We start from the raw sequence: 23,162 nt of genomic DNA, 5'->3' as shown, positions 1-23,162 counted from the left end.
TACTTATAAAACTAAGTTAAACTAGAATAGTAATATAGGCTGCTTAGTAAAGCTCTTTGAATGCTGTAAACTTAAAAAAATGGCAGTCTAATTGTTTTTGGGTATCATTTTTTTTTTTTAATTTGTAGATTTAATAAATACTGGACATATCGTTAAACCATAAACCTGATGTGAAAGAAACAGTTAGGCATTTAAATGGCGTTTTTAGTCTATGTTTTTGTATTTTTTTTAACGTAAAAGCATGATTTGGTTGTGATAAAACAAAAAATATTTTATAAAATGCGTTGGTTTAAAAAAATTAACCTGGCAGTTAAAATATTGATCATAACCACATCGCAATCTTGTTGTAACATTTAAACCGCAAAGCCCACGCTTAAGTCATGTGAATACATTTCGTGTTAATTAAATGATGATGTTAATTTTTTGGCATTAACGCCAGACCAAAATGACAAAGCAATTTTCGGTTCGAATGACGTAAGCGAAATGTTTTTCGATTTTCATTGAAAACATATGAAATTAATTAAAAACGTGACTTTATTAAACTGACTAGATAGCAACAGGCTTTTTACAAGGAAGACTAGCGGAAATGACGTAGACATCGTGTTTTACGTCGAGAGAACACGACATCCGGAAGAGTTGCCTTTTTCTTTTTTTTCTGTTCTCTTTTCTTAAGTTTATTCAAAGATCGGGTATTGTGTTCATTATGGGCGTGACAAACGTTGCATAAAAATATTTTTAAAGCTTTTAAAACAAGTTTTAGCTGCGCAACTTCATTTAAATTTATATTGCAACATTTTGAAGCTGTGCAATGGCACTTTAAAAGGCAATTTGAGCTAAAATTACGTGGGCAGGCGGCTGTTATATGATCAATATAATAAAACTAATTACAATCTTAAAATAACATTCACTCGAAGTCTAGTTAACATCGGTGCGTTTTAAACATAAAACATCGCAAAAATGATCGAATTTATCAATAATTTTCGTTATTAATTAATAGGTATTGTAATAAATATAAAGTTTTGCGCAATATTAATAAGTTGTTGATGTTAAAAGAACGTGCTGCTATCTATTTCCGTGATATTTGTTTGGGTTATGAAAGAATAATATTTTATTTCGATTTTATAACGAGAAAAAAAAACTTAAAAAATTGATTTCGTTAAATTTAGTCAAAACTTAATTTAAAAAAAAAAAATGTTGGTTGGAAGATAATGTTTAAATATTAAATGCAATAAACAACAAGTCCTGGTATCTTAACCGTTTTCTTTTGAGTGCAAGAACTAGTCATTCTAGCACCACTAGAATATGGTCATTTTCCCCGGGAACTTTCGACGTTTATTTGCAATGTTTTATTTGGAAAAACTTGTTTAAAAATTTTGTAAAAAAAATCGGTCAAAAATTTTGTAAAAAAACTTGGTTAAAAATTGTTTTTAAAAATAATTTAGATGATATTGTCATTTTTAAGCGCAAGTATGTTACAAAAAAGTAACACAATAAAAAAGGAATTTGTAGAAGATAGAGTATTGGACAAAACGTAACATATATATAAAGTTAAGATAATAAATTTTTTTTAATCTGGGCAAACAGTCGCTTTCATGTTGGAAAATAAAAATTGCTGAAAAATAAAAACGTATAAAGCTGAGCAAGCAAATTTAAACTTAATGTTATAAGATAACCCTTTTAAATTTGTAATAACCAGCGTTTAACCTTGCTTTTAGTTCAACACAGTTTTTAAACTTCAAATTTTATTTTATTTTTTTATATATTAAACAACAACCACTAAAACTTTTTAAGAAGAAAATTTATGACAAAATTTTTTAAGAAAAACCTAAACCACGCCCAAAAAATAAACAAACACTAGACGACGCTAACGATCTCAAAATTTAAGAAAAAAACTAGTGAAAAAGGTTTTTTGGCAAAATATCTTTAAATTAAACTTCATAAATTTAATGTTAAACTAGCTTAAATCACGGGTGTATATATTATATATTTATAAGACTAGATTGTAAAGTGATTTTCAAGAATTTTACAAATTTATAGAGTCACGCATATGCTTCAAAAATCGACACAAAAAAGTTTCAAAAAAAATTTTAATATTCAAATTTTTCACGATTTTTAAATAACGTGACATATGGATTTTTACAAAAATTATTTAAAAAAGCTTAATATTAAAAAAAAATACTTTTACCCTTTAATTTTAAAATTGAGTTAATTAATGTATTAAATATATGTTAAAGCAAACCTTTGAAAAAAAGAGTTTATTTTTTTTAAAAATATTTAATATTCTTCGAAAAATCTCTGTAAAAGTCACTCTAGAAAAATCACATACGCGCTTATACCATTATTATTATGATTCATATTTTTCTTTGTTCGTTGTACCTTTAATAATTTCCTTTAAATCTGGTACGCTACAACAACGTGTAATTACTTTAAAAAAAACGTATAAAAGACAACAAAAATAGTTTATTTAACAACTTTGAATATTTAAAAAAAATAAAATAAAATTCACAATATTTTACTATAAAATAATTCAAAATTTTCCCATTTTTAAAACAAGTAAATTTCCCTTAACATTATATATATACATTATAATTTGCGCTAATACAAAAGCATAGCCTACAGCTTATTATTAAAGAGATTTTGGTTTAATGACCACGAAATTATACAACTACTCAATAGCTTTTGTGTTTTGTTGGTATCTAAGCACCCTACGCTATAACGCACTGATTATACAAAATCGTGAAATTTTGCGAGCCATCAAATTTGGTTTTCTTCCATATCGCATACAAATGTTTAATAAATTAATCTAATTAAAACCCAATTGCCTATATATACCTTTATTAACAAATCTGTGTCATTTTTGTATCGACTATTACGTTTAAAAAAATAAAAAGTAGGAAAAAACTTCATATCGCATAATTTTACGCCACGTATTTTCACACTGTCAAGTGTCGGGTTACGGTGCGTTATCAAGCTATTTGATTGAACAACAAAATTATCGGCGAGGTTTATATCAGCGTAAATTACTCCTTTTATATCAAGCATTAAGGATTGGCACGCTCAACTGGCAATGGATGGTAAGTAATTGTTTGTTTGTTGTGTTTTAACAATAATTTAGATGCTATTTGATAGGTTTTGAATCACAAAAATCACAATTTATTCATTTGTGTGTGTTAAGTAGGGCATTCATATATAAAAGAAATAAAATGTGTATTTTAAACTCTAGTATATAGACAATCAGTTAATGTATCTTACATATTTTGTCAGTTATATCAATTTATTTAAATTTATAAGAAATTATTAGTATATTTATATAAAGAAATGGTGTACTAGAAGCATTAATCTATGACCTTTACAAAATTTAATATTACTCAAGTTTTGGATAGATAATTTTAGTTATAGTATTAAAAGTTTGTAGTATTTAAAAATGAATACCCCTACCAGCCCTATAAAATCCCCTAAAAAGGTAGTTATTAGGATAGACCCAGATGTTATAACCCCAACACAAGAGACAAGGGGTAAATTATTGAATTTTTTATAAAGTTTTAGTAACACAAAATAAGTTATTTTGATTTTACTAAATAGGGTATTTTATATGCTTTTGATGGTCAATTTGGGCCAAAAAATGTAATTTTATCGTTTACAACTAAACTGTTTCTTCAATAAATAAAATTGAATAATCAAGTTAATAATTTAACAGCCATTTAAATATGCAGGAACTTAACTTTGATGTAGACATAATAAAATAAATCCAGTTTAACATAAATGAAACAAATAAATATACATGATGTAGCAAAAAAAATTTACATTTTATTAAAAAAAAATTAACAATTTACCTTTATATCCAGGTACACACAAATCTGCGATGAAACCAAAACGTCGACAATCGATGTTGATTCCGATGACCCCAATGACCCCTCCGCGTCATGTGACTATCCGAAGTCGATCAAACCCCGACCTTGATACATATGTTGAGTCACCCCGACAACAAACTGCTGAGTCATTTGTCGACGATGTGTTGGAAGAGGAGGAGATGATTCCGGAACATCATCAGGTGATTAATTTATCCTCAATTTGTATTTCTATGGAATCAAAAAAAATATTTTAAAAAAGCATAAAACTCAGTTTATTTTTTATATCTGTAACAACAAAAATCCATATATAATGAAGCTTTGAGGATGTATATATATATAGGCATATATATTTATGCCCAATTTTTAGCCCTAAAAAATAAATAAAACTGCTGTTTAAGGGGCGAAAATAGGAGTTGTGACCAATTAAGAGTTGCAATGATATTGCAACGATTAAAATGCCTACCATAGGGTGGGCAATCGACTAATAAATAAAATGTATATATACCAAATTATTTGCACCAATACAATTATTTGCCTTACAAATTAAAAACTTGTTTGATTCAGCGTTTTTTTAATACCTAAGTTAAGAAAAAGGTATTTATAAATTTTATGTTTTCAAGGTCTTAATAGAATTGTTAGGGGTAGACAAAGCAGAATCAATTTTAAATCCCAAAATTGAAGAACCCTCCAAACACAAAGAGGAAACTGTACAAGAACATATACATAGAAGAAAACTACCAGCAGGTTAATAAAAATTTAATATTTTCGAATTTTAAATATATAACATTGATATTAAAAATTAGTATTTTTGAATAAAAAATTATGCTTTAGCATTTCGTTGTTATTTTTTGATAATTTTTAAACTAATTATTTTTATCATGTAACTAACTGTACAGCATTATTATTTCAACTAGTTAAGCCTCCATAATACAAACTATAATTCAATTTATAGAACCAGTTACTACTAAACCACTTACTATTTTATCGCAACCAATATTTTGTAGCATACCCAAGACAATAATCGCAACCAATATTTTGTAGCATACCCAAGACAATATTTAAAAAAAAAACACATATTATATTATGTGTATTGTTCATAAAACTTTGTTATACTTAAATTGTTAAATATTTTTTGCGTTTTCTAGATTTAAAAAAAATTAATATTTTTGTTTTAGTTGACACTGGCTTAGGGGCTGCAAATTTATGGAAAATTTTAAAAGAGGAATCGGATCGAAAACTAGAAAAAATGGACAACAAAATTCCGCAAGATTGGAAAGTAATAAATTAAATAAAAAATCAGTTATTCTTTCATAAAATTATAATTTTGATTATTTAATTGTGATGTAATAAAATGCAATTGAAATGCTAGATTTTAGACAGATATAATTATAGTTTTAAATAAGTTAAAACGAATTAAAAAAAAAGAATTTATTAAAAAGAAAATTTAAATTAGACTTTAAAATGGGAGAGAAACAGTTAGAGTTATTAGAAGAGTATGAAGAATATAAGGTGATTTAAAAAAATTATTTAGATTAATTAAGTAGTATTAAACAGATTGCCGTTTTAACAAAAAAGTGATAGGTTGGTTAAATTATGGTAATGGTAAAGTTACATTAGACCAAGACATAGAGTTTTACAATTGATAAAGTTATTTTATTAAAATTTAGTTAGTGTTTAGTTACAATAGACATAGCCACCAAAGATCATATTTGATAAAGTCGGTAATCTACCATTCATAATTGTTTGCCAAAAACCATTTAAAAGCCCAAAATTTTGACAATAACTAATGACATGCTTGCTTTAAATTCGTGTCTAGTTTCAGTTTGCTTGGTTAAAAGTTAACAGGAAAAGAGCTGCATTGATATAAACAGTTTGGTGTTAAGTCGTGCTGTGTGCAGGAAACATTTTCAAACAGTTCGTGCTTGTGCCCAATGTTTCGCAATTCGGTTTCTTTTAAAATAATAATTAACACACAAAATGATATTAATCACAGATTTGCAGACGGTTATTAAAATACATATCACGAAATATGATTACTTATCTCATGATATTTGTAAAATGTAAATGAATTAGTCATTTTGTGTATAGACATTAATTTATCTTTGCCAAGAAAACTAACTTATCATATTTTTAAGAAAAAGGCCTCACCTATTCTAACCATTTTAATTGTTACCTATAATTTTTACCAACCTTTTTGTAAGGTAAAAAAACATGCTTTTTTTAAATTGTTAATGGAATTTAGGCCTCTTATGGAGCATTTCTTAGAGACAGTATAACACATAATAGACCCCTTGTTGAACGAAGTTTTACAAAATGTTCTGATGTAAAAGACCTTGACAAACTGCTGGACAAAAGATACAAAGTAAATGTTCAAAAATGTGTAAAAATAAAATCATGATTTAAAGTTCAAATATCCATTTTTTAGGTTCTAATGAAAGCAAACTTTATTATTTTTGTTAATGTTTTGTATACCATTGCACTAAAAAATTAGTAGCATTGCTTTACTTATAATTTTGGTCATATTTTGTTTTAATTGGACATTTTTTACAATTCTAGGAGAGAGTACGAAAAGCAAAACATCACACCAATATTATGTACAGATCATCAGAAAACAACAAAAATAAAACAACCCTTTTACTCAATAATAATCCAGTTCCTGATTATAATGATAGGGAAGGCAAACTACCGTTGTCAAGGTAACTAAAGCTCTAATTTTGTATCATATTATTAAAAATAAAAGTGCCAACAGTTTTTATTTGGGTTTATCCATCAATTTTTTTTATAAAAATCTAGTTGTTATTGATAAAAATGACATTCAGTGGATAGAAAAAGTAATCTAGGTATTAAATTTTGTTTAAATTTGCAGATATTTTGATAACAACATGGATTTAAAAGTAATCTACGATTCAATGTCACAAGAAGAGAAAAAAGCAATCGAATTTCAACCAAACGAGGACCGAAAACTAATTTCCAGCCTTCATTTTTTAACAGAAAATGACGCAAAAACGAAAGGGACATTTTATGGAAAATATGCTGGGGATGATGATGTTAAAATGGTAAAATTTCAAGTTTTTTTGCCAATTAGGGTTTTTTTCAATAAAAGTTTTTTAAAGCGTTTATTAGAAGATCAGATAAGGCATCACTTTAAACATAACTGTATTCATATTTAGGTATATTTATGGTTATTTAAAAAAGGGTGATTAATTATAAAAGTTTAATAACATACCTTTTGTTTTTGGCGATGATAATTTAAAGTGAACCCGGTAAAAAAAAACTTTGTCTTTAGAAATGCAGCACTTGATTGCTCAATACTGCCACTTCGCGGTTGTTAAAAAAAAGATGTAAAACAGATACGCACGCGTTAAGATAACCGGAAAAACATAGCGTTTTCTTTACGTCTGCTACTTTTTATTTGTAGAACACATTCTAGGTATGTTTAGAGTAGGAACAAGAAAGGCTAATTAACTTAAATCTTTCTTTACAGGTAACAGATATTCCTGGCTACAAATCTGAGTTACCTTCTTCAATGACCGCCCGGGTAACGGTCAGCGCCCCCGTCCACGACCCCACGGGTATAACCCCTGCTTTGGGCCAACGTCATAACTTCTCCCGCAAAATAATGAGCGAGGATAAACGAGAGCCGACTTGGCAGCCTTTAACAGTTGGAGCTTTGATGGAATACTCGCCGACAAAGCGAGTTCTAGGAGAAGGTGAATTTCAGCATGGACAGGTATCAAGATGGAAGGCTCCTACATTCACTCCTGCTTAAATACTTACTAGTTTAAAATTTCCTAATGCACTTGTCACTACTGTTATTACCTTAAAACATTTTTCAATTTAAACGAATAAAATTTGTTTTAAATCAGGTTATTAGCTTAATTCTTGTTTTTTTTTCTTTTTCAAATCGTGCCAACACTTTAAATTCTAAATCGTTCTTGCGTTTATTTTTATTTCAATTTTTATTTTTATCGAATTCTATTCAATAAATACAGAAAATAAAGTGTCCGAAATTCATAGCTTTAACCAATGTATATTTTTGAGAAAGATACCCACAGAACACAAAGAACTCAAACAGTAAAATAGAAAATTTGAACTTAAATTAGAATTAGTGGAAAACTTTGTACATCTTCGCACGGATATTAGCATAATGGGGAAAAGCTTCAGTTGGTCCAATAGAAGCAACTGCTGGACAGTTGTCCCAAACATATTTCTTCATAACTGCCTGCACATCAGAAGCTCGGATGTTCTGGAAAAAAAAAGAAAAAATAATTTAAAAAAATTACAAATTGACCAGTTTTAGTGGACTTGTGGACAGCAAAGTTTAGTTGTGAGTGCTAATTTTAAATATTGTTGACCTGGTGGACTATGTATAAATATATGTCCAATTTATAAGCCTACAAAATAAATAAAACTGCCATTTGTGGTGCAAGGGTACAAGTATAAGTTAAGAGTTGCAATCATATTAGGACAATAGGACATTATAGCAAAGTAGTGGTGCGGACCAAATACAAGATGTAGTATTGTATACCAAGTGCTTTTACCATTACACGCGCAAAGCACAAATTACCTGTATGCGCTGTGCCATTTCGGGCCATGGAATTCTCCTTCCATAACAGAGCATTTGTCTTCCAATATCCTCACAAATTGGTGTGGTCCCATCTAACATTAATGCCATGTTGGTAAGCAAGGTGTTCTTGGCACGAGAAACTTCAAAATCACTCAATTTGGTGCACAATCTCATCCTTGAAAATAAAGTAGCATATAACGTAGCAGTAGCAATATTAATAACAGTTAAGGCCTTAAATTTCATGGGTAACTTACCATTCATCTTGGACTCTTATGGTTGCATCATAAACATTGTCATTATCACTCACAAAATAAATTCCCCTAGAAAAAAAAGTTTAATTAATTTACTTAAAAGGCTATTTGTAATATGTTGAAAAAATGCTAAATTACAGCTTTTTTTTGGTATCTATCTTTATCCTCGATGTGGGAAATTCGAATGTGCGACTTAAACATAGAGTAACACCAGTTACTCCGACCCAGTCTCGAGTTGCCTGTGGCAGTTTGGGATATTATAGATTATAATTGATTGATAATTATACTGCTGATTAAGTGCTGGGTTTATATCGTTTATAGCGCCTTTCTCAAGGACGCTACAACATAAGATCAGTGGGGATTGAACCCCTGATCTCATGGTGGTGTAGCAAGTGTTCTTACCACTACACCACGCTGCCGGTAAAGGGATGAAACAGTTGATGTTTCTTTTAAAATACATAAAGTTAAACTATTGAAATATGACAATACATTGATATAAAAACACTGAAAAATAAGTTAACGCACCATAATCCAGTATCAGTATAAAGAGTATTGAAAGATTGGAAACTAACACAAAGTCCATCATTAGCCATTCTTCTAACCAAAGTGTTAGGAAAATGTGAAGCGTTCACCGCAGTTCTATCCCAAGTTCCAATAATCTAAAATATGTAAGTGTTATGTTACAGAGTTTTGCAATTTTGTAAGTGATGTATATAGCACGTTAGTATGTTTGACACTGAATCACAAAATGACTTTAGAACCTCTAAAAAATGTCTGTGGAAATTATAATTTAATTTTCAAAAATACTGGAATTTGATTATCATTAAAAACCAGGTTACCATATTTTTTGTGTGACGTAAAAAGTACCAAGTAGCGTTGTAAACGTATACAAGCTGGTACTTTCTATGTCATCACAAACAGGGCTTTCCTTTTATTTTTTTTAATAACTTAAAAAGTAGGTGAAATTATTTAAAGTTAAAATCATTGTTGTGTTCAGTGACACCAAATTTACTTATTTAGGATACTAACTACAATGCTAAAACAACATATTCAGTATTAATTTTCAATCTCTTTAAAAAATACAAAAAAATTTAAAAAACACACAAATAAGTCTTTAAATGGTTTAACTACCAACAAAAATGACCATACCTGGTTAGCAACCATTAAGGGGATGGTTTCGGGATGGGACCAACCTACTCCTTCAACTGCCATGGCAACATGGATGTAAGGCATGTCATCATTTCGGTGACGAATCTAAATACAATTTTTTTTAAATCTTATTCTTTATATGAAAAAGTTAGTATTATCATCCAGGTAAAATTATTGTTACCCCAACCCAGTTCAAATAGCCATAAGCAGTTTCAGCTATTAACAGTTTTGCTATATAGTTAACTTATCTATTAGTTTGCACCATTTTTGCGGTTTGCTTAAGGGTGCTATTTGATAAAAGCAGTGGGGATCAAACTGCTTAAGGGTGCTATTTGATAAAAGCAGTGGGGATCAAACTGCTTAAGGGTGCTATTTGATAAAAGCAGTGGGGATCAGGATCTCATGTAGTAAAACAAGTGTATTTTAACCACTACACCAAACCCCTAGCACATTATTCAACAAACAATAAATAATAACAATTATTTAACATTTTCATGAAACAGAAAACATAAACTCACTACTTTATTCATAACTCTAAAAATTAAATTTTACAATTCAAATATAAATATATCAATTTTATTTTTGGGTAAAATCTATTTAACTTATAATTAGTGCTATGACATAGTAACTAAAATTAAAGCAAAGTAAAAATGTGTATATTAAGCAAAAATGTGTATATTAAGGTAGTAGTTTAAAAATACAGAAAACAACAATCACAAAATACTTACATCACTTCCAGTGAACCGACAAGGTTGGAAAGTAGCGGGAGTTGAATCACGAGCGTCATCGACAGTTGCTCCAAAAAATTGTTTGGCAAGATCCACCAACTTATCATGATCCACTCCTCCTGCTGCAGCAAGTACCATTCGAGATGGACTAAAATTCAAAATCACAAAAAAATTATAGAAAAATATGGTTTACAAAAATTAAAAAAAAAATATGGTAAAGAAAATTAAATTATGGTTAAAAGAATTTTTGTTGGGGCTGTTTTTAAATTTTTAAAATAAAATACTGGTAATGAGTTTTGATGTAATCTTGGAGATCATTTCGATTAATTTTCTTGATATTCTCCGAAGGACCCAATATAGTGAGACCAAGTGGAGTGCCTTGATAAGCTGTTGCATGAAGATAATCAAACACTACCTCCTAAAAGTTCAAATAAAAATTGTTTAAGTCATTTTGCAGGTTTCTTCAAAAAGATAAACCTAAGTAAAGCTTGTTTGGAAAAAAACTGTATATACAAACTAAAAAATAGGACAAAAAATAACTTTTAGCAAGCCATGAAAAAACAGTAAAATCTGGACATTAAGAGGTCATGTAAGGGTATAATTCTACTTAAAAGTTACATTTCAGAGTCTCAGTTTATAACACCATTTTTACTTAATTACCAAGAGGTGAAAATAAAATCATTCTCTTACACAATAAAGATTTAGACAACAAACCTGTTGATTCTGTTCAATTTCTTCCATCTCTCTCAGAATTACTCCCCTTTCTCTTTCAATCTCTCCTTCTCCCAGTGTGCTATTCTGAATAATATCAGTCAGAATTTCTACAGCTAAAATATAAAAAGAAAATTGAATTTTAAACAACTTAAAAATCACCTACCTAATATCTATCTTTTAAACAACTTTGATTAATAAAAATAAAAAATTAACTTATATTTTAACTGTATATAACATTACAATATATATATATATATATATATATTTAAAAAAGGCTAAATGATACATAAATTGTTTTAACAAATCAACATAATTTATGTACATTAAAAAAATAGACTACAATGCAAAACATTTTATAGAAATGCTAACAAAATGTTCATAACTTTAACTTAAATTAGATTATTACCTCTGGGTAAATCTTTACTAAAAGCTTTCGCATAATAAACAGTTTGTTCGCGGGATGTATAGGCATTTAAGTGAGCTCCCATATTTTCAACTTCTAACTCTAAATCAAGTTGACTTCGGTTTGCTGTTCCCTAAAATACAAATTTTATAAAATATTTAGTTGGTTATATAATTTTTGTTGTAACAAAGATTTTTTTACAAATCGAAAAAAAAAAATTTTATAACATTTCTAAAGCAAAACACTACATGAGGTCCTGGGTTCGATCTCCTTTGATTTTATGTTGTAGCGCCCTTGAGTAAGCACTAAAAACAAAATAAATTCCTGCTCAAGCAGCATCCAATCAGCAGCTTAGTTATCTGGCAATTGTCACCTATAATATTCCAAACTGCCACAGGCAACTCGAGACTGAGTCGGGGTAAATGTTGTTTCTCTATGTTTAGGTAGCACATTTGGCTTTCCTACATCAAGGATGCAGATATTTACACAAAGAAATGCTTGGATAAAAACAATTAAAATTTGTTGCTACAATTAACACAAAAAAACACCTTAAAAGCCATATGTTCTAGAAAGTGAGCAGTGCCATTGTTTTCAGTTGTTTCATATCGACTTCCCGCATCAATCCAAAGTCCGACAGTACAAGTCGATAAACCTGAATCTTCGGATGCAACTCGGAGTCCGTTAGAGAGTTTGGTGACCCTCGTTTCCGGAGTATTTACGTTAACAGTTGCCGGCTGAGTCGATTGAAATCTTTTAGAAAAAACCTGATAAAAAAAAAATGATAATAAAGTTTAAATTAGAAAATAAATAACTTGTAGTTTCCAAACCTCCAAAAAAATTTTGAAAAAAGTAACAAGAACAACAAAATATATTAATTATTGTGATTTTAAACTAACAATAAAGTAAAAGATAAGACTTACATTCCTTGGTTGAACACACTTTTTAAGGGACTGTGCCAAACGGGTTAAATTAAGAGCAGACATGGTTTATTATTACCTAAAAAAAATCTAATAAAAACATAAAAAGGCAAAATTGAATATTGCCAAAAACGGCTTACATTATTAAACATTTTTTGTATGTAAACGTTAACAAAAGAACGCGGAATAGATTAAAGGCAGAATATTTATATTTTTCTCAAAAAATTAACAGTAAATATTATTTGATTATCAATTATTAAATTAACAGTTTTTTGGTACCGTAGGTTACTAGTATTAGTCTAAACAAATACACCCAATATTATCTTATTTAACTTATAAAAACATCATACTATTATATCATTACATTAATTCTATTTTTTAAACGTTAATTAAATTTGAAAACGTGTTGCAAAAAATCGAAAAGTCGAAGGACGAACCAAAATAAAATTTTCGTCGCGACAAGAGTTGTAATATAACATGACATAATTCTGCGTTGTGACTTATTGCTGCTAATATTCTTTTCATTTATTTATCCTCGATGTGGGAAGTTTAACCTCACAACCTTAACATAAAGTAACATCAGTTACCCCGACCCAGTCTCGAATTCCCTTTGGCAGTTTGAATATTAAAAATTATAATTGGCCAATAATTATAGGCTGCTGATTAAGTGTTGTCTCAGCAGGCGTTCATATCTTTTTTATCGCCTTACTTAGGGGCGCTTCAGCATGAGAGCAAGGGGAATCAAACCCAGCACCTCAAATTGTAAAGACAAGTGTTCTCACCACTACACTACGATATCGGTGGCAATGAGAGGTTGATGTTTTGTACAAGATTTATACCATATTTCAAAGCAAATAAGCGTTTTAAATCAAATAAGTAAAAACATTTTTGTTTAAAAAATAACCGCATATAGCATTTAATAAAGCTATTTCTAAATGGCCAAAAAACGTGGACAATTATTCGTAAAATTGATATCAGAGCTACCTATTTTTTGCTTAAAGAAAGACTTCTTCGAATTATTAACATAAAAACCCGGAATTTTTAAAAATTTATTGCCGAAGTTTCTTGTAAGTTGCAAAATTAATCAGCTTATCTAGATTAAACCGGTGGGTTTTCTTGAGATCGTGTTTTGTTTTATTTACGGCAGATACTTTAAGACTAAAAAACCCGATTAGCACCTTGTCTAAAACGTTTAAGGTTGACATGTCAAAAATTACTAACTTTAATCCCTTTTAATAATAACAATAGCGCACGGTGACTAAGGTTTTCTCCAAAAAATGACAGAGTAAACCGATTTTAATTAAAATAGTTCATATGTATGTTTATGAAATGTCAGCAGACAGTTACATTTCGGATTAAAAATTGCCTATAAATACTGACCTAAGTTTAGATCTAAATGCAGTTGTTGGCTTACAAAAAGTCATAACTGTCACTTTAGTAGTCGTTTAACCAACTATTAGTTAAAGAAAGTGTACTGAAGACAAATTGTGTTTTTCGTTTTTGCGATTGCCTACAAAACTTAACTTTTTAAAAGTTAACTTATTAACTTAACTTTTATCTTTTTTTTAGAAGTTATTCTAACGAAATGTCTTTAAAACTTATTGTCACATTTGCCTTGGTCTGTGTCGGTTTGGTGCACGGAGGGTACTACGGTAATTTTAAATCTAATTTCACTTACTTAAAACTAAAATTGATCTATATTTTAACATACTTACAATATCTATTTAATTCCCTATACAAAGCTTATTCTTTTATCTAACCACGTAATTGCTTCTGTTTAGAACAACCAAAATGCAAAGGTGTGGTGTATGATAATAAGTGCTACAGATTGATTCACACAGTTGCTCCTAGAAACGGGTTTACCTTGGCAACGTCTAGAGAGATTTGTGAATTTCAAGGTGGAAAACTGGCTGAGGTTGCTTCGGAGCAACAGTACAACTTGTTCTACAACTACATCCAGGAGACTTGGAGCACTTACTTGGATGGAAATTGGCAATTTGTCAACATTAGGCTGAACTCAAAATACCAAGTAAAATGTAGTTGTTTTAATGTCGAAGTTTTTGTAATTTCAATTAACATTTGCCACAATATCTGTTTTAAGGCATTTTTTGTTTTAAATGCGATTTTTTACTTTTAGAACGGAGGGATTTTACTTTCAAGCGGCGACTTTTGGATCCCAAGAGACGAATTGTGGCACCACGGTTTCCCAACTAACAACGCAGGACATGATTATATGGGATTCCAGGTGAAATAACTGATTTAAAAATTTGTAATTTTGATACATGAGTAAATAAAACATTGGCAAATTTTTTTTTACATCCAATAAAGTACATTGGGCAAAGTTACTTCTGTGCTACGAAGGGTTTATGGTTTAGTTCCCCCCGCTTCTTTTTGTAGTTTTAGTAATAAGACAATGTGTAAAAGAGTTTTAAATGTAAGATTACATTACTTATAACATATTTTAATTTATTTAAGGTACAACTGAACCCTGCTAGAAACTTAAGAGGATTCTATAACAGCCCATCAAGCAACCTTCATGGCCCAGTTCCGTTCTGTTATTTCGAACTTGGTCATTAACCATACTTTAAATAATGACCACTTTGTCAAATGTTGTATTTGAATTTTGGCAATAAAAGTTGAATCAAATTAATTTTGAATGTTGTCTTGTATGTGTAATGATTTATTGTAGATTACAAAAAATATACATCAAGTATCTGAGGTTGAGGTAAAGTAATTCTTCAACAAGCAACCGTGCTAGCATTAAAAACCAAAAATACGTAAATAAATATTTGACTGTAAAAATAGATATTCAAATTCCTGAATTAAATGACATGTTTTAGAATTTAAATAAGAAATCTCTTCTAAAGATGTACAAGTAAAGTTTATAAAACACAATGATTGTAATGTCTTAAAAAAATGTCTTATAAAACACAATGATTGTAATGTCTTTTTTAGAAAATGGGCCAGTTTAACTTAACCAATTTTTGCAAACACATTTTTTTAAGCAAAGGCCATTTAACAAAGTGCTGCAATCATCTGTGTACGTAACCGTTTACATTAAGTAGCGCGGTAAATAAATTGTAATTATTTCCTCCAAGTGTTTTTTTTGCAATATGGGTTTTATTAAAAAGTTCACCTGCAACATAAGGAAACAATATTGTGATCGAACATATTAAAAATGGATATAAATACTAAAACTGCTCAAGTAATCTTCACCATTACAGTAAACTGGCTCGAATTTGCTTTAAAATAAGACAGGCAATCAAATGCACTAAAAGTCTTCGTAATTTTTTTCTTAAAACCTTAAGACAAAAATATTTATATATTTCAATACGGTAAATAAATTTTGTAAGGCATGTCTTACTTATACACTTCGTAATTGTCTTGTTAAAAACAATTAAACTCGTAAAATTTTTTTCATTTTTTCATTGTACTAAGTTAAAATAAAATACATTTACATTTTTTTAGAACGGTGGAATTCGACTTCGTAACGGTGATTTTTGGATCCCAAGAACCTCTTCGTGGATCCGTACTTATCCAACTAACCAGGCGGGCCATAACAAAATGGGATTTCAGGTGATGATTGGTTACAAAAATTATTTAATTATTGTTACATGCTTACATTACATAATATAAAATCTAAAAGCAAAGTTTTTATAAAGTTTCCGTAAAATAAAATATTTTATTAGGGCGTTTTATATGCTAAGTGGTTGTAAAACGTACTTAGTGACTTTACTTTCGTTCTGACATTTTTAACTTGTTTTGTTAAGGTTCCAATGAGTCCCAAAAGGACCTACAAAGGATTTTTTGACAGTCCACAAGACGCAACACATACTCCAGTGCCCTTCTGTTTTTTTGATCTGGAATAATAATCAATGTTAACCACGGTTTATACATTGATAAATGACAACTTTGTCAAATGTTGTATCTGAATTTTGGCAATAAAAGTTGAAACAAAAAATTGCAATGTTTTATTAGTAAACAATTTTTTTTTCAAAATTGAGTTTTGCTTAAAACCCCTATTTAAAACAGTAGAATAAAAGTTTTACCAGAAATTAAAAAAGTGTAACACTAACCTTGTATGTCAATCACACCCATGCCTTGTTTAAAAAAACAAGTCAATTCGCTTTTTTTAATAATTAAATTTTTACAAAAACAAGGCAATAAAACAAGGCAAAGCAGCCTGCACATTACTTTCTGACCAGTTTTGCAATAAACAACCGATCAATTTATGAAATCTTTACCAATATAGGAAACTAGTTGGTATCGTTCCAGCGACTAAGCTTAATTTCAAGCAACCTGCAAACGAGGAATAAAATGCAAATTAAATTCTTTTTTTGTTTTAAAAACAGGATGTTAAAACTTGTCCCAAAATTTTTGTATTTTAATAGGTATTTATCATGAATCAAATAGTATAAAAATGTGAATTTAAAACTTGTGCGTACAAGTATACTTAACTTTCTTAAATTGGACCCCAACTGAAGTCGAAAAGAAAGTTAAAAAATCTGTAGAAAGTATTGTATGGGTTAAAGGTATATATTGTAATTTGACTGAGGTTTTTTTGAGGTAAAATGGGGTTGTGACGAATAAGTGTAAACGTTAAATCTAAAAAAATCTTTAGGAATGAATAAAAAATAGTGTTGGAAATGTGAAATATCATTTACAATTTTTTTTATATTTGTTTAAGGTCAGCTTTACAACCTAAACATAGAGTAACATCAGTTACTCCGACCCAGTCTCGAGTTGCCTTTAACAGTTTGAGATATTATAGATTATAATTGCCCAATAATTATATTGCTGATTAAGTGCTGGCTCAGCAGTAGTTCATACCGTTTATAGCTCCTTACTCAAGAGCACTACAGCATGAGAGCAGAGGGGATTGAACCCACGACCTTATGGTGGTAAAGCATGTGTTCTTTCTACTACACCTCAATGCCGGTTAAATTACGCTGCTGATTAAGTGTTGGCTTAGCAGGAGTTCACTCACACTGTTTATAGCGCCTTACTCAGACGCTTTAACATGGGAGCATTGGGGATTTTAAATTATGACCCTAATTATTCTTACTTTTGGCAGTCTAAAAAGGTTTCAAATCAGAAGAAAAAAAAACAAATTCTACCATATTGTGGAAAAATTCTAAATTAATTTTCATTTAGTTATAGCACTTGGTGACTCAGGATGTGGAAAAACTTGTCTCATAAAACATTTTTGTGAGAGCAAATTTAGTCAATGTTATTATGCCACTGTGGGTGTAGATTATGGATTTAAAGTTCAAACTGTTAAAGGTTTACCACTTAGGGTAATAATATTAAAGATAAATATAAAAAAAAATAGTTTACGGATTATAATTTTATTTTTAAATTAACTGTTTTTTAATTTTTGAAAACCATAAATAGAAGATTGATCTTCTACCTTATGTTTTAAACCATGGAATTAAAATTGTCCTTATTTTATTGTAGCATTTCGTTACTTATGTAATCATATAATTTGTCTAGCATTTGTGAATCAAAAACTTCTGTGAATAAAAAAGAAAATAAACTTTAATCCAAATTAAGGTTCATTTATGGGATTTGTCACGTGACAATCAGTATTATGATGTAAGAACTGAGCTTTATAGTGGAACTGATGCTTGCTTTTTAGTGTTTGATGTAACAGATCAGAGTACTTTTGAAAGTTTGGGTATTTTTAGTGTTAAATTTCTAATATAAATTTTTCTAACTGTAGTTGTTTTTTCTTTTTTTTGAGGATATTAATTTTAGACCTTGTCGTAATAAATTTATTTTTGTTACCACAAGTCTTTAATTCCTTCATGTGGTTTTAGATGGAACTGACTGAATAATAGCGGAGTGTTAATTACAAAAAGCCAGAACACTTGCTACATCACATAAAGTTGGGGGTTATATATTCTATAATATCCCAAACTGCCTAAGGCAATTAAAGATTGGGTTGGGGTAGCTGATGTTATTCTGTTTAGGTCGTGAGTCAACCTTCCCACCAGGACAAAGATATATATATATATATATATATATATAAAAATGATAATTAAAATGCTGGTTGTTTAATTTGTGTTTTCAACCAGTTTTTAAAAGAAAGTTTTGTTTATAAATTACAGAAACTTGGTTAAGGGAATTGGGAAAGTTCGGAACTTCGAATGCAAATATTTATGTGGTTGGAAATAAAGCTGACTTAAGAGCAAATGTAATTTCAAAACTTTGTGTAGTAAACCTTAAAATGTTTTACTTAATGTGACATGTTGCGATTGAAGAAAATGGTTTGAAGACATTAATATGAAATATACCAGAGCTATTACATTAAGTTGTTGATACCCAATTATGTAAAACCCGAGTTTAACTTAACCAATTTTTGCAAACACATTTTTTTAAGCAAAGGCCATTTAACAAAGTGCTGCAATCATCTGTGTACGTAACCGTTTACATTAAGTAGCGCGGTAAATAAATTGTAATTATTTCCTCCAAGTGTTTTTTTTGCAATATGGGTTTTATTAAAAAGTTCACCTGCAACATAAGGAAACAATATTGTGATCGAACATATTAAAAATGGATATAAATACTAAAACTGCTCAAGTAATCTTCACCATTACAGTAAACTGGCTCGAATTTGCTTTAAAATAAGACAGGCAATCAAATGCACTAAAAGTCTTCGTAATTTTTTTCTTAACACCTTAAGACAATAAATTTTGTAAGGCATGTCTTACTTATACACTTCGTATTTTAGAAAAAAACTTGAGGAAAATGTCTTTAAAAGTTATTTTTATTGTGTTCTCGTTGGGTTGTCTTGGATGGGTTGATGGAAGTAACTATTGCGGTAAGTATAAGTTTAAAAAATTTAACAAAAAAACTTAAACTGTGTAGGTTAAGTTGAAATATTCCAAGTTAACCAATGCTTTGCACATGTTCATTTTTACAGCAGTATCACATTTGTCAGCATGCTTAACGTACACAAATTAAGCTGTTAATAACCACGTACTTTTTATTTGTCTAGAAAACCCGAAATGCAAAGGTGTGGTGTATGATAACAAGTGCTACAGGTTGATCTATACAACTGTTCGTAATGGTGGTTATACTTTTGCCCAGGCTGAAGGCATTTGTGAATTCCACGGTGGAAAAATGGCCGAGATTGCTTCGGAGCAGCAGTACGACTTGTTTTACGAATACGTCCAAAATAATTGGAACATTTACTTGAATGGAAACTGGCAATTTGTCAATGTTTGGCTTGGCTCGAGCTACGAGGTTAAAATTTTTTCTTGTTCTCGTTTTTTCTTCGTACTAAGTTAAAGTAAAATACATTAACTTTTTTTTTAGAACGGTGGAATTCAACTTCGTAACGGTGATTTTTGGACCCCAAGAACCTCTTTGTGGCACCCAGGATTTCCAAAAAACACTGCGGGCCATAACAAAATGGGATTTCAGGTGATGATTGGTTACAAAAATTATTCAATTACTTTTACAAGCTTACGTTACATGTTATAAAATCTAAGCACAGTTTTTATTAAGTTTTTATAAAAATAGGTATTTTATTATATGTTAGTGGTTGTAAAACCTATGTAGTGACTTTACTTTAGTTCTGACATTTTTAACTTGTTTTGTTCAGGTGCAAATGAGTACTGAAAGAACCTTCAAAGGATTTTTTAACAGTCCACAAGACTCTTTATATACTCCAGTGCCCTTCTGTTTTTTTGATCTGGAATAATAACCAATGTTAACCACGGTTAATACTTCAACTTTGTCAAATGTTGTATCTGAATTTTGGCAATAAAAGTTGAAACAAAAAATTGCAATGTTTTATTAGTAAACAATTTTTTTTTCAAAATTGGGTTTTGCTTAAAAACCCTATTTAAAACAGTAGAATAAAAGTTTTACCAGAGATAAAGAAAGTGTAACACTAACCTTGTATGTCAATCACACTCATGCCTTGTTTAAAACAACAAGTCAATTCGCTTTTTTTAATAATTAATTTTTTACAAAAACAAGGCAAATCAGCCTGGACATTACTTTCTGACCAGTTTTGCAATAAACAACTGATCAATTTATGAAATCTTTACCAATATAGGAAACTAGTCGGTATCGTTCCAGCGACCAAGCTTAATTTCGTGCAACCAGCAAACGAGGAATAAAATGCAAATTAAATTCTTTTTTTGTTTTAAAAACAGGATGTTAAAACTTGTCCCAAAATTTTGTATTTTAATAGTAATTTATTATGAATCAAATCATATAAAAATGTGAATTTAAAACTTGTGCGTACAAGTATACTTAACCAACCATTCTAAACAATTAATTACTTAAATCTAAAATATTAATCAATTCAAAGTAATTTGTGGTTAATACATATCAATGATAATTTTGTCGAATGTTTCTTTTTTAAATAAAAGTGTAATACACACTAACCTTGTATGTCAATCCTATTAACCTTGTGTAACAAAAGAGGAAACGCCCGTTTTGTTAACAGATAAACATTTACAAGGACAAGGCAAGTTTAATACCACACGTACACTTTAATTTTATCACGTACACATTTATTTCTTCTTAGCATTGCAATAAACATAAACAGTTTATAAAATGAATATTTTTGAGATATCTCGATTTTGAAAAAACAATAAAAGAATAAGTTGTTATGTAAGTGCCAGCATATTAGCAAGTTTCGCAACTACTAAAATTTCACCAATTTTGCCACTTTAAACACTAATATATTGTAATATCAGTAAATACAAGTGCATATTTAAGAAAATAATTTTTCGAAAATCCTAGTTTATTTAATCTATTTCATGGTCTACTGAGCATACGTCACAATAAAACGTAACCAAGGACGCGGCATGTTCGATTTGTTTTCGTGAAAATGGACAATTTTTTAAACTGGACCCCAACTGAAGTCGAGAAGAAAGTTAAAAAATTTGTAGAAAGTATTGTATGGGTAAAAGGTATATATTGTAATTTGACTGAGCTTGTTTTAGACGTAAAATGGGGTTGTGACGAATAAGTGTAAACGTTAAATCCTCAATGCCGGTTAAATTACGCTGCTGATTAAGTGTTGGCTTAGCAGGAGTTCACTCACACTGTTTATAGCGCCTTACTCAGACGCTATAACATCGGAGCAGTGGGGATTCCAAATTATGACCCTAATTATTCTTATTTTTGGCAGTCTAAAAAGGTTACAAATCATTGAAGAAAAAACAAATTCTAGCATGTTATGGAAAAATTCTAAATTAATTTTCATTTAGTTATAGCACTTGGTGATTCAGGATGTGGGAAAACTTGTCTCATAAAACATTTTTGTGAGAGCAAATTTAGTCAATGTTATCATGCCACTGTGGGTGTAGATTATGGATTTAAAGTTCAAACTGTTGAAGGGCTCCCACTAAGGGTAATAATGTTAAAGATAAATATATTAAAAAAATAAGTTCATAGATTTTTTGGTTCATTTTTTTAATGAATTTTTTTTTAATTTTTTAAAACCATAATTAAACGATTGATCTTCTACCTTATGTTTTAAACCATGGAATTAAAATTGTCCTTATTTTATTGTAGCATTTCGTTACTTATGTAATCATATAATTTGTCTAGAATTTGTGAATCGAAAACTTCTGTGAATAAAAAAGAAAATAAACTTTAATCCAAATTAAGGTTCATTTATGGGATTTGTCGGGTGACAATCAGTATTATGATGTCAGAACTGAGCTTTATAGTGGAACTGATGCTTGCTTTTTAGTGTTTGATGTAACAGGCCGGAGTACTTTTGAAAGTTTAGGTATTTTTAGTTTTACATTTCTAATATAATTTTTTTAACTGTAGACGTATTTTACTTTTAAAAGGACCTTAATTTCAGGGGTCTTGGGTTCGATTCCCACTCCTCTCATGCTGTAGCGCACTTGAGTAAGTCTATTAATGGTGTGAACTCAGCTAGCAGCATATTATTGGGCTAGTATATTTTATAATAACCCAAACTGCCAAAGGCAACTTAAGACTGGGTAACTAATGTTGCTTTATGCTAAAGTTAAGTTTTGTTAATAAATTACAAAAACTTGGTTAAGGGAATTAGGAAAATTTGGAACTTCGAATGCAAGTATTTATGTGGTTGGAAATAAAGCTGACCTAAGAGCAAATGTAATTTTAAAACTTTTGAGTAATAACATTACCTTAAATTATTTATTTGCAGTGACATGTTACAATTAAAAAAAAGATAAAAAGTTCTAATATGCCTAAAATTGTTTTTACCCAATTATGTAAAATATTCATTTTATATGGTTTGTAATTAAATTTAAATGGTTTACTAAATTTAACGAACTAGAACTAATTCAAGTATAAAAAACTCTGCTTTTAAAACCAAACTATTTTAAATCTAGAAAAACTGTGTATCAATGGCAGAAGCACGCAAATGATCAAGTTCTCACAAACTACCTTACTACGAAACCTCAGCACTAAGTGGGGCTAATGTTTTAAAAATGTTTAACGAATTGTTATCTGCTGTTGTTACCTTAAAAAAACTAAATTCAGTTAGGCCTTCTACTACAGCTTAAGAGGTCAAGATTTAAACAACTTCTAATACCCAATGCACTTAGCTTACTTCTTT

At 29.6% G+C, this 23,162-nt stretch overlaps 4 protein-coding genes, 1 long non-coding RNA gene and 1 pseudogene across 6 annotated transcripts; 5 read left to right on the top strand and 1 right to left on the bottom strand.

The window, feature by feature from the left end:
- Positions 1 to 2,956: 2,956 nt before the first annotated feature.
- Positions 2,957 to 7,868, top strand: LOC145764258 (uncharacterized). 2 transcript variants are annotated; one of them, XM_082575878.1, is made up of 8 exons: positions 2,957 to 3,074; positions 3,846 to 4,051; positions 4,472 to 4,595; positions 5,027 to 5,127; positions 6,094 to 6,213; positions 6,408 to 6,547; positions 6,718 to 6,907; positions 7,336 to 7,868. In XM_082575878.1, exons 1-8 carry the CDS (start codon positions 3,068 to 3,070, stop codon positions 7,618 to 7,620), a joined length of 1,173 nt encoding a protein of 390 aa, XP_082432004.1. In that variant the 5' UTR covers positions 2,957 to 3,067; the 3' UTR covers positions 7,621 to 7,868. The 2 variants fall into 2 exon arrangements, with proteins under 2 accessions (XP_082432004.1, XP_082432002.1); XM_082575876.1 differs by lacking the exon at positions 2,957 to 3,074 and adding an exon at positions 3,382 to 3,515.
- LOC145764257 (mitochondrial-processing peptidase subunit beta-like) lies at positions 7,769 to 12,694 on the bottom strand. The gene is made up of 11 exons (XM_082575875.1): positions 12,584 to 12,694; positions 12,212 to 12,427; positions 11,667 to 11,796; positions 11,261 to 11,373; positions 10,831 to 10,964; positions 10,547 to 10,694; positions 9,819 to 9,923; positions 9,195 to 9,328; positions 8,673 to 8,738; positions 8,419 to 8,593; positions 7,769 to 8,097 (listed from the first exon to the last, which is right to left on the bottom strand). Exons 1-11 carry the CDS (start codon positions 12,644 to 12,646, stop codon positions 7,957 to 7,959), a joined length of 1,425 nt encoding a protein of 474 aa, XP_082432001.1. The 5' UTR covers positions 12,647 to 12,694; the 3' UTR covers positions 7,769 to 7,956.
- A 1,459-nt stretch (positions 12,695 to 14,153) lies between these two features.
- On the top strand, positions 14,154 to 15,224 carry LOC145763591 (uncharacterized). The gene is made up of 4 exons (XM_082575068.1): positions 14,154 to 14,232; positions 14,362 to 14,609; positions 14,718 to 14,825; positions 15,056 to 15,224. Exons 1-4 carry the CDS (start codon positions 14,166 to 14,168, stop codon positions 15,155 to 15,157), a joined length of 525 nt encoding a protein of 174 aa, XP_082431194.1. The 5' UTR covers positions 14,154 to 14,165; the 3' UTR covers positions 15,158 to 15,224.
- A 467-nt stretch (positions 15,225 to 15,691) lies between these two features.
- LOC145763748 (uncharacterized) lies at positions 15,692 to 16,468 on the top strand. Its single transcript, XR_014288450.1, has 3 exons — positions 15,692 to 15,915; positions 16,049 to 16,156; positions 16,351 to 16,468. It is a non-coding gene; the product is annotated as an uncharacterized LOC145763748 (long non-coding RNA).
- A 2,287-nt stretch (positions 16,469 to 18,755) lies between these two features.
- Positions 18,756 to 20,393, top strand: LOC145755648 (uncharacterized). Its single transcript, XM_082571901.1, has 5 exons — positions 18,756 to 18,776; positions 19,314 to 19,403; positions 19,581 to 19,828; positions 19,901 to 20,008; positions 20,190 to 20,393. Exons 2-5 carry the CDS (start codon positions 19,331 to 19,333, stop codon positions 20,286 to 20,288), a joined length of 528 nt encoding a protein of 175 aa, XP_082428027.1. The 5' UTR covers positions 18,756 to 18,776; positions 19,314 to 19,330; the 3' UTR covers positions 20,289 to 20,393.
- LOC145763993 (ras-related protein Rab-13-like) lies at positions 20,295 to 23,109 on the top strand (annotated as a pseudogene).
- Positions 23,110 to 23,162: the final 53 nt, after the last annotated feature.

This window comes from Corella eumyota, chromosome 1, assembly GCF_963082875.1.
Source record: "Corella eumyota chromosome 1, kaCorEumy4.1, whole genome shotgun sequence".
NCBI classification, from domain to species: domain Eukaryota; kingdom Metazoa; phylum Chordata; class Ascidiacea; order Phlebobranchia; family Corellidae; genus Corella; species Corella eumyota.
This window is presented reverse-complemented; position numbering and strand designations above follow the sequence as displayed.

What these genes read in the sequence shown, in the direction of transcription:
- LOC145764258 (XM_082575876.1), top strand. Translation starts at nt 3,425, where the DNA reads ATGAATACCCCTACCAGCCCTATAAAATCCCCTAAAAAGGTAGTTATT. An exon ending in GGCAAACTACCGTTGTCAAG is followed by an intron (nt 6,548 to 6,717) that starts GTAACTAAAGCT and finishes TTAAATTTGCAG; the next exon opens with ATATTTTGATAACAACATGG. An exon ending in GGGATGATGATGTTAAAATG is followed by an intron (nt 6,908 to 7,335) that starts GTAAAATTTCAA and finishes CTTTCTTTACAG; the next exon opens with GTAACAGATATTCCTGGCTA.
- LOC145764257 (XM_082575875.1), bottom strand. Translation starts at nt 12,646, where the DNA reads ATGTCTGCTCTTAATTTAACCCGTTTGGCACAGTCCCTTAAAAAGTGT. An exon ending in TATACTGATACTGGATTATG is followed by an intron (nt 8,739 to 9,194) that starts GTGCGTTAACTT and finishes TTTTTTTTCTAG; the next exon opens with GGGAATTTATTTTGTGAGTG. An exon ending in ATAAGAGTCCAAGATGAATG is followed by an intron (nt 8,594 to 8,672) that starts GTAAGTTACCCA and finishes TTTATTTTCAAG; the next exon opens with GATGAGATTGTGCACCAAAT.
- LOC145763591 (XM_082575068.1), top strand. Translation starts at nt 14,166, where the DNA reads ATGTCTTTAAAACTTATTGTCACATTTGCCTTGGTCTGTGTCGGTTTG. An exon ending in GGTGCACGGAGGGTACTACG is followed by an intron (nt 14,233 to 14,361) that starts GTAATTTTAAAT and finishes GCTTCTGTTTAG; the next exon opens with AACAACCAAAATGCAAAGGT. An exon ending in ATGATTATATGGGATTCCAG is followed by an intron (nt 14,826 to 15,055) that starts GTGAAATAACTG and finishes AATTTATTTAAG; the next exon opens with GTACAACTGAACCCTGCTAG.
- LOC145755648 (XM_082571901.1), top strand. Translation starts at nt 19,331, where the DNA reads ATGTCTTTAAAAGTTATTTTTATTGTGTTCTCGTTGGGTTGTCTTGGA. An exon ending in TGATGGAAGTAACTATTGCG is followed by an intron (nt 19,404 to 19,580) that starts GTAAGTATAAGT and finishes TTATTTGTCTAG; the next exon opens with AAAACCCGAAATGCAAAGGT. An exon ending in GGCTTGGCTCGAGCTACGAG is followed by an intron (nt 19,829 to 19,900) that starts GTTAAAATTTTT and finishes CTTTTTTTTTAG; the next exon opens with AACGGTGGAATTCAACTTCG.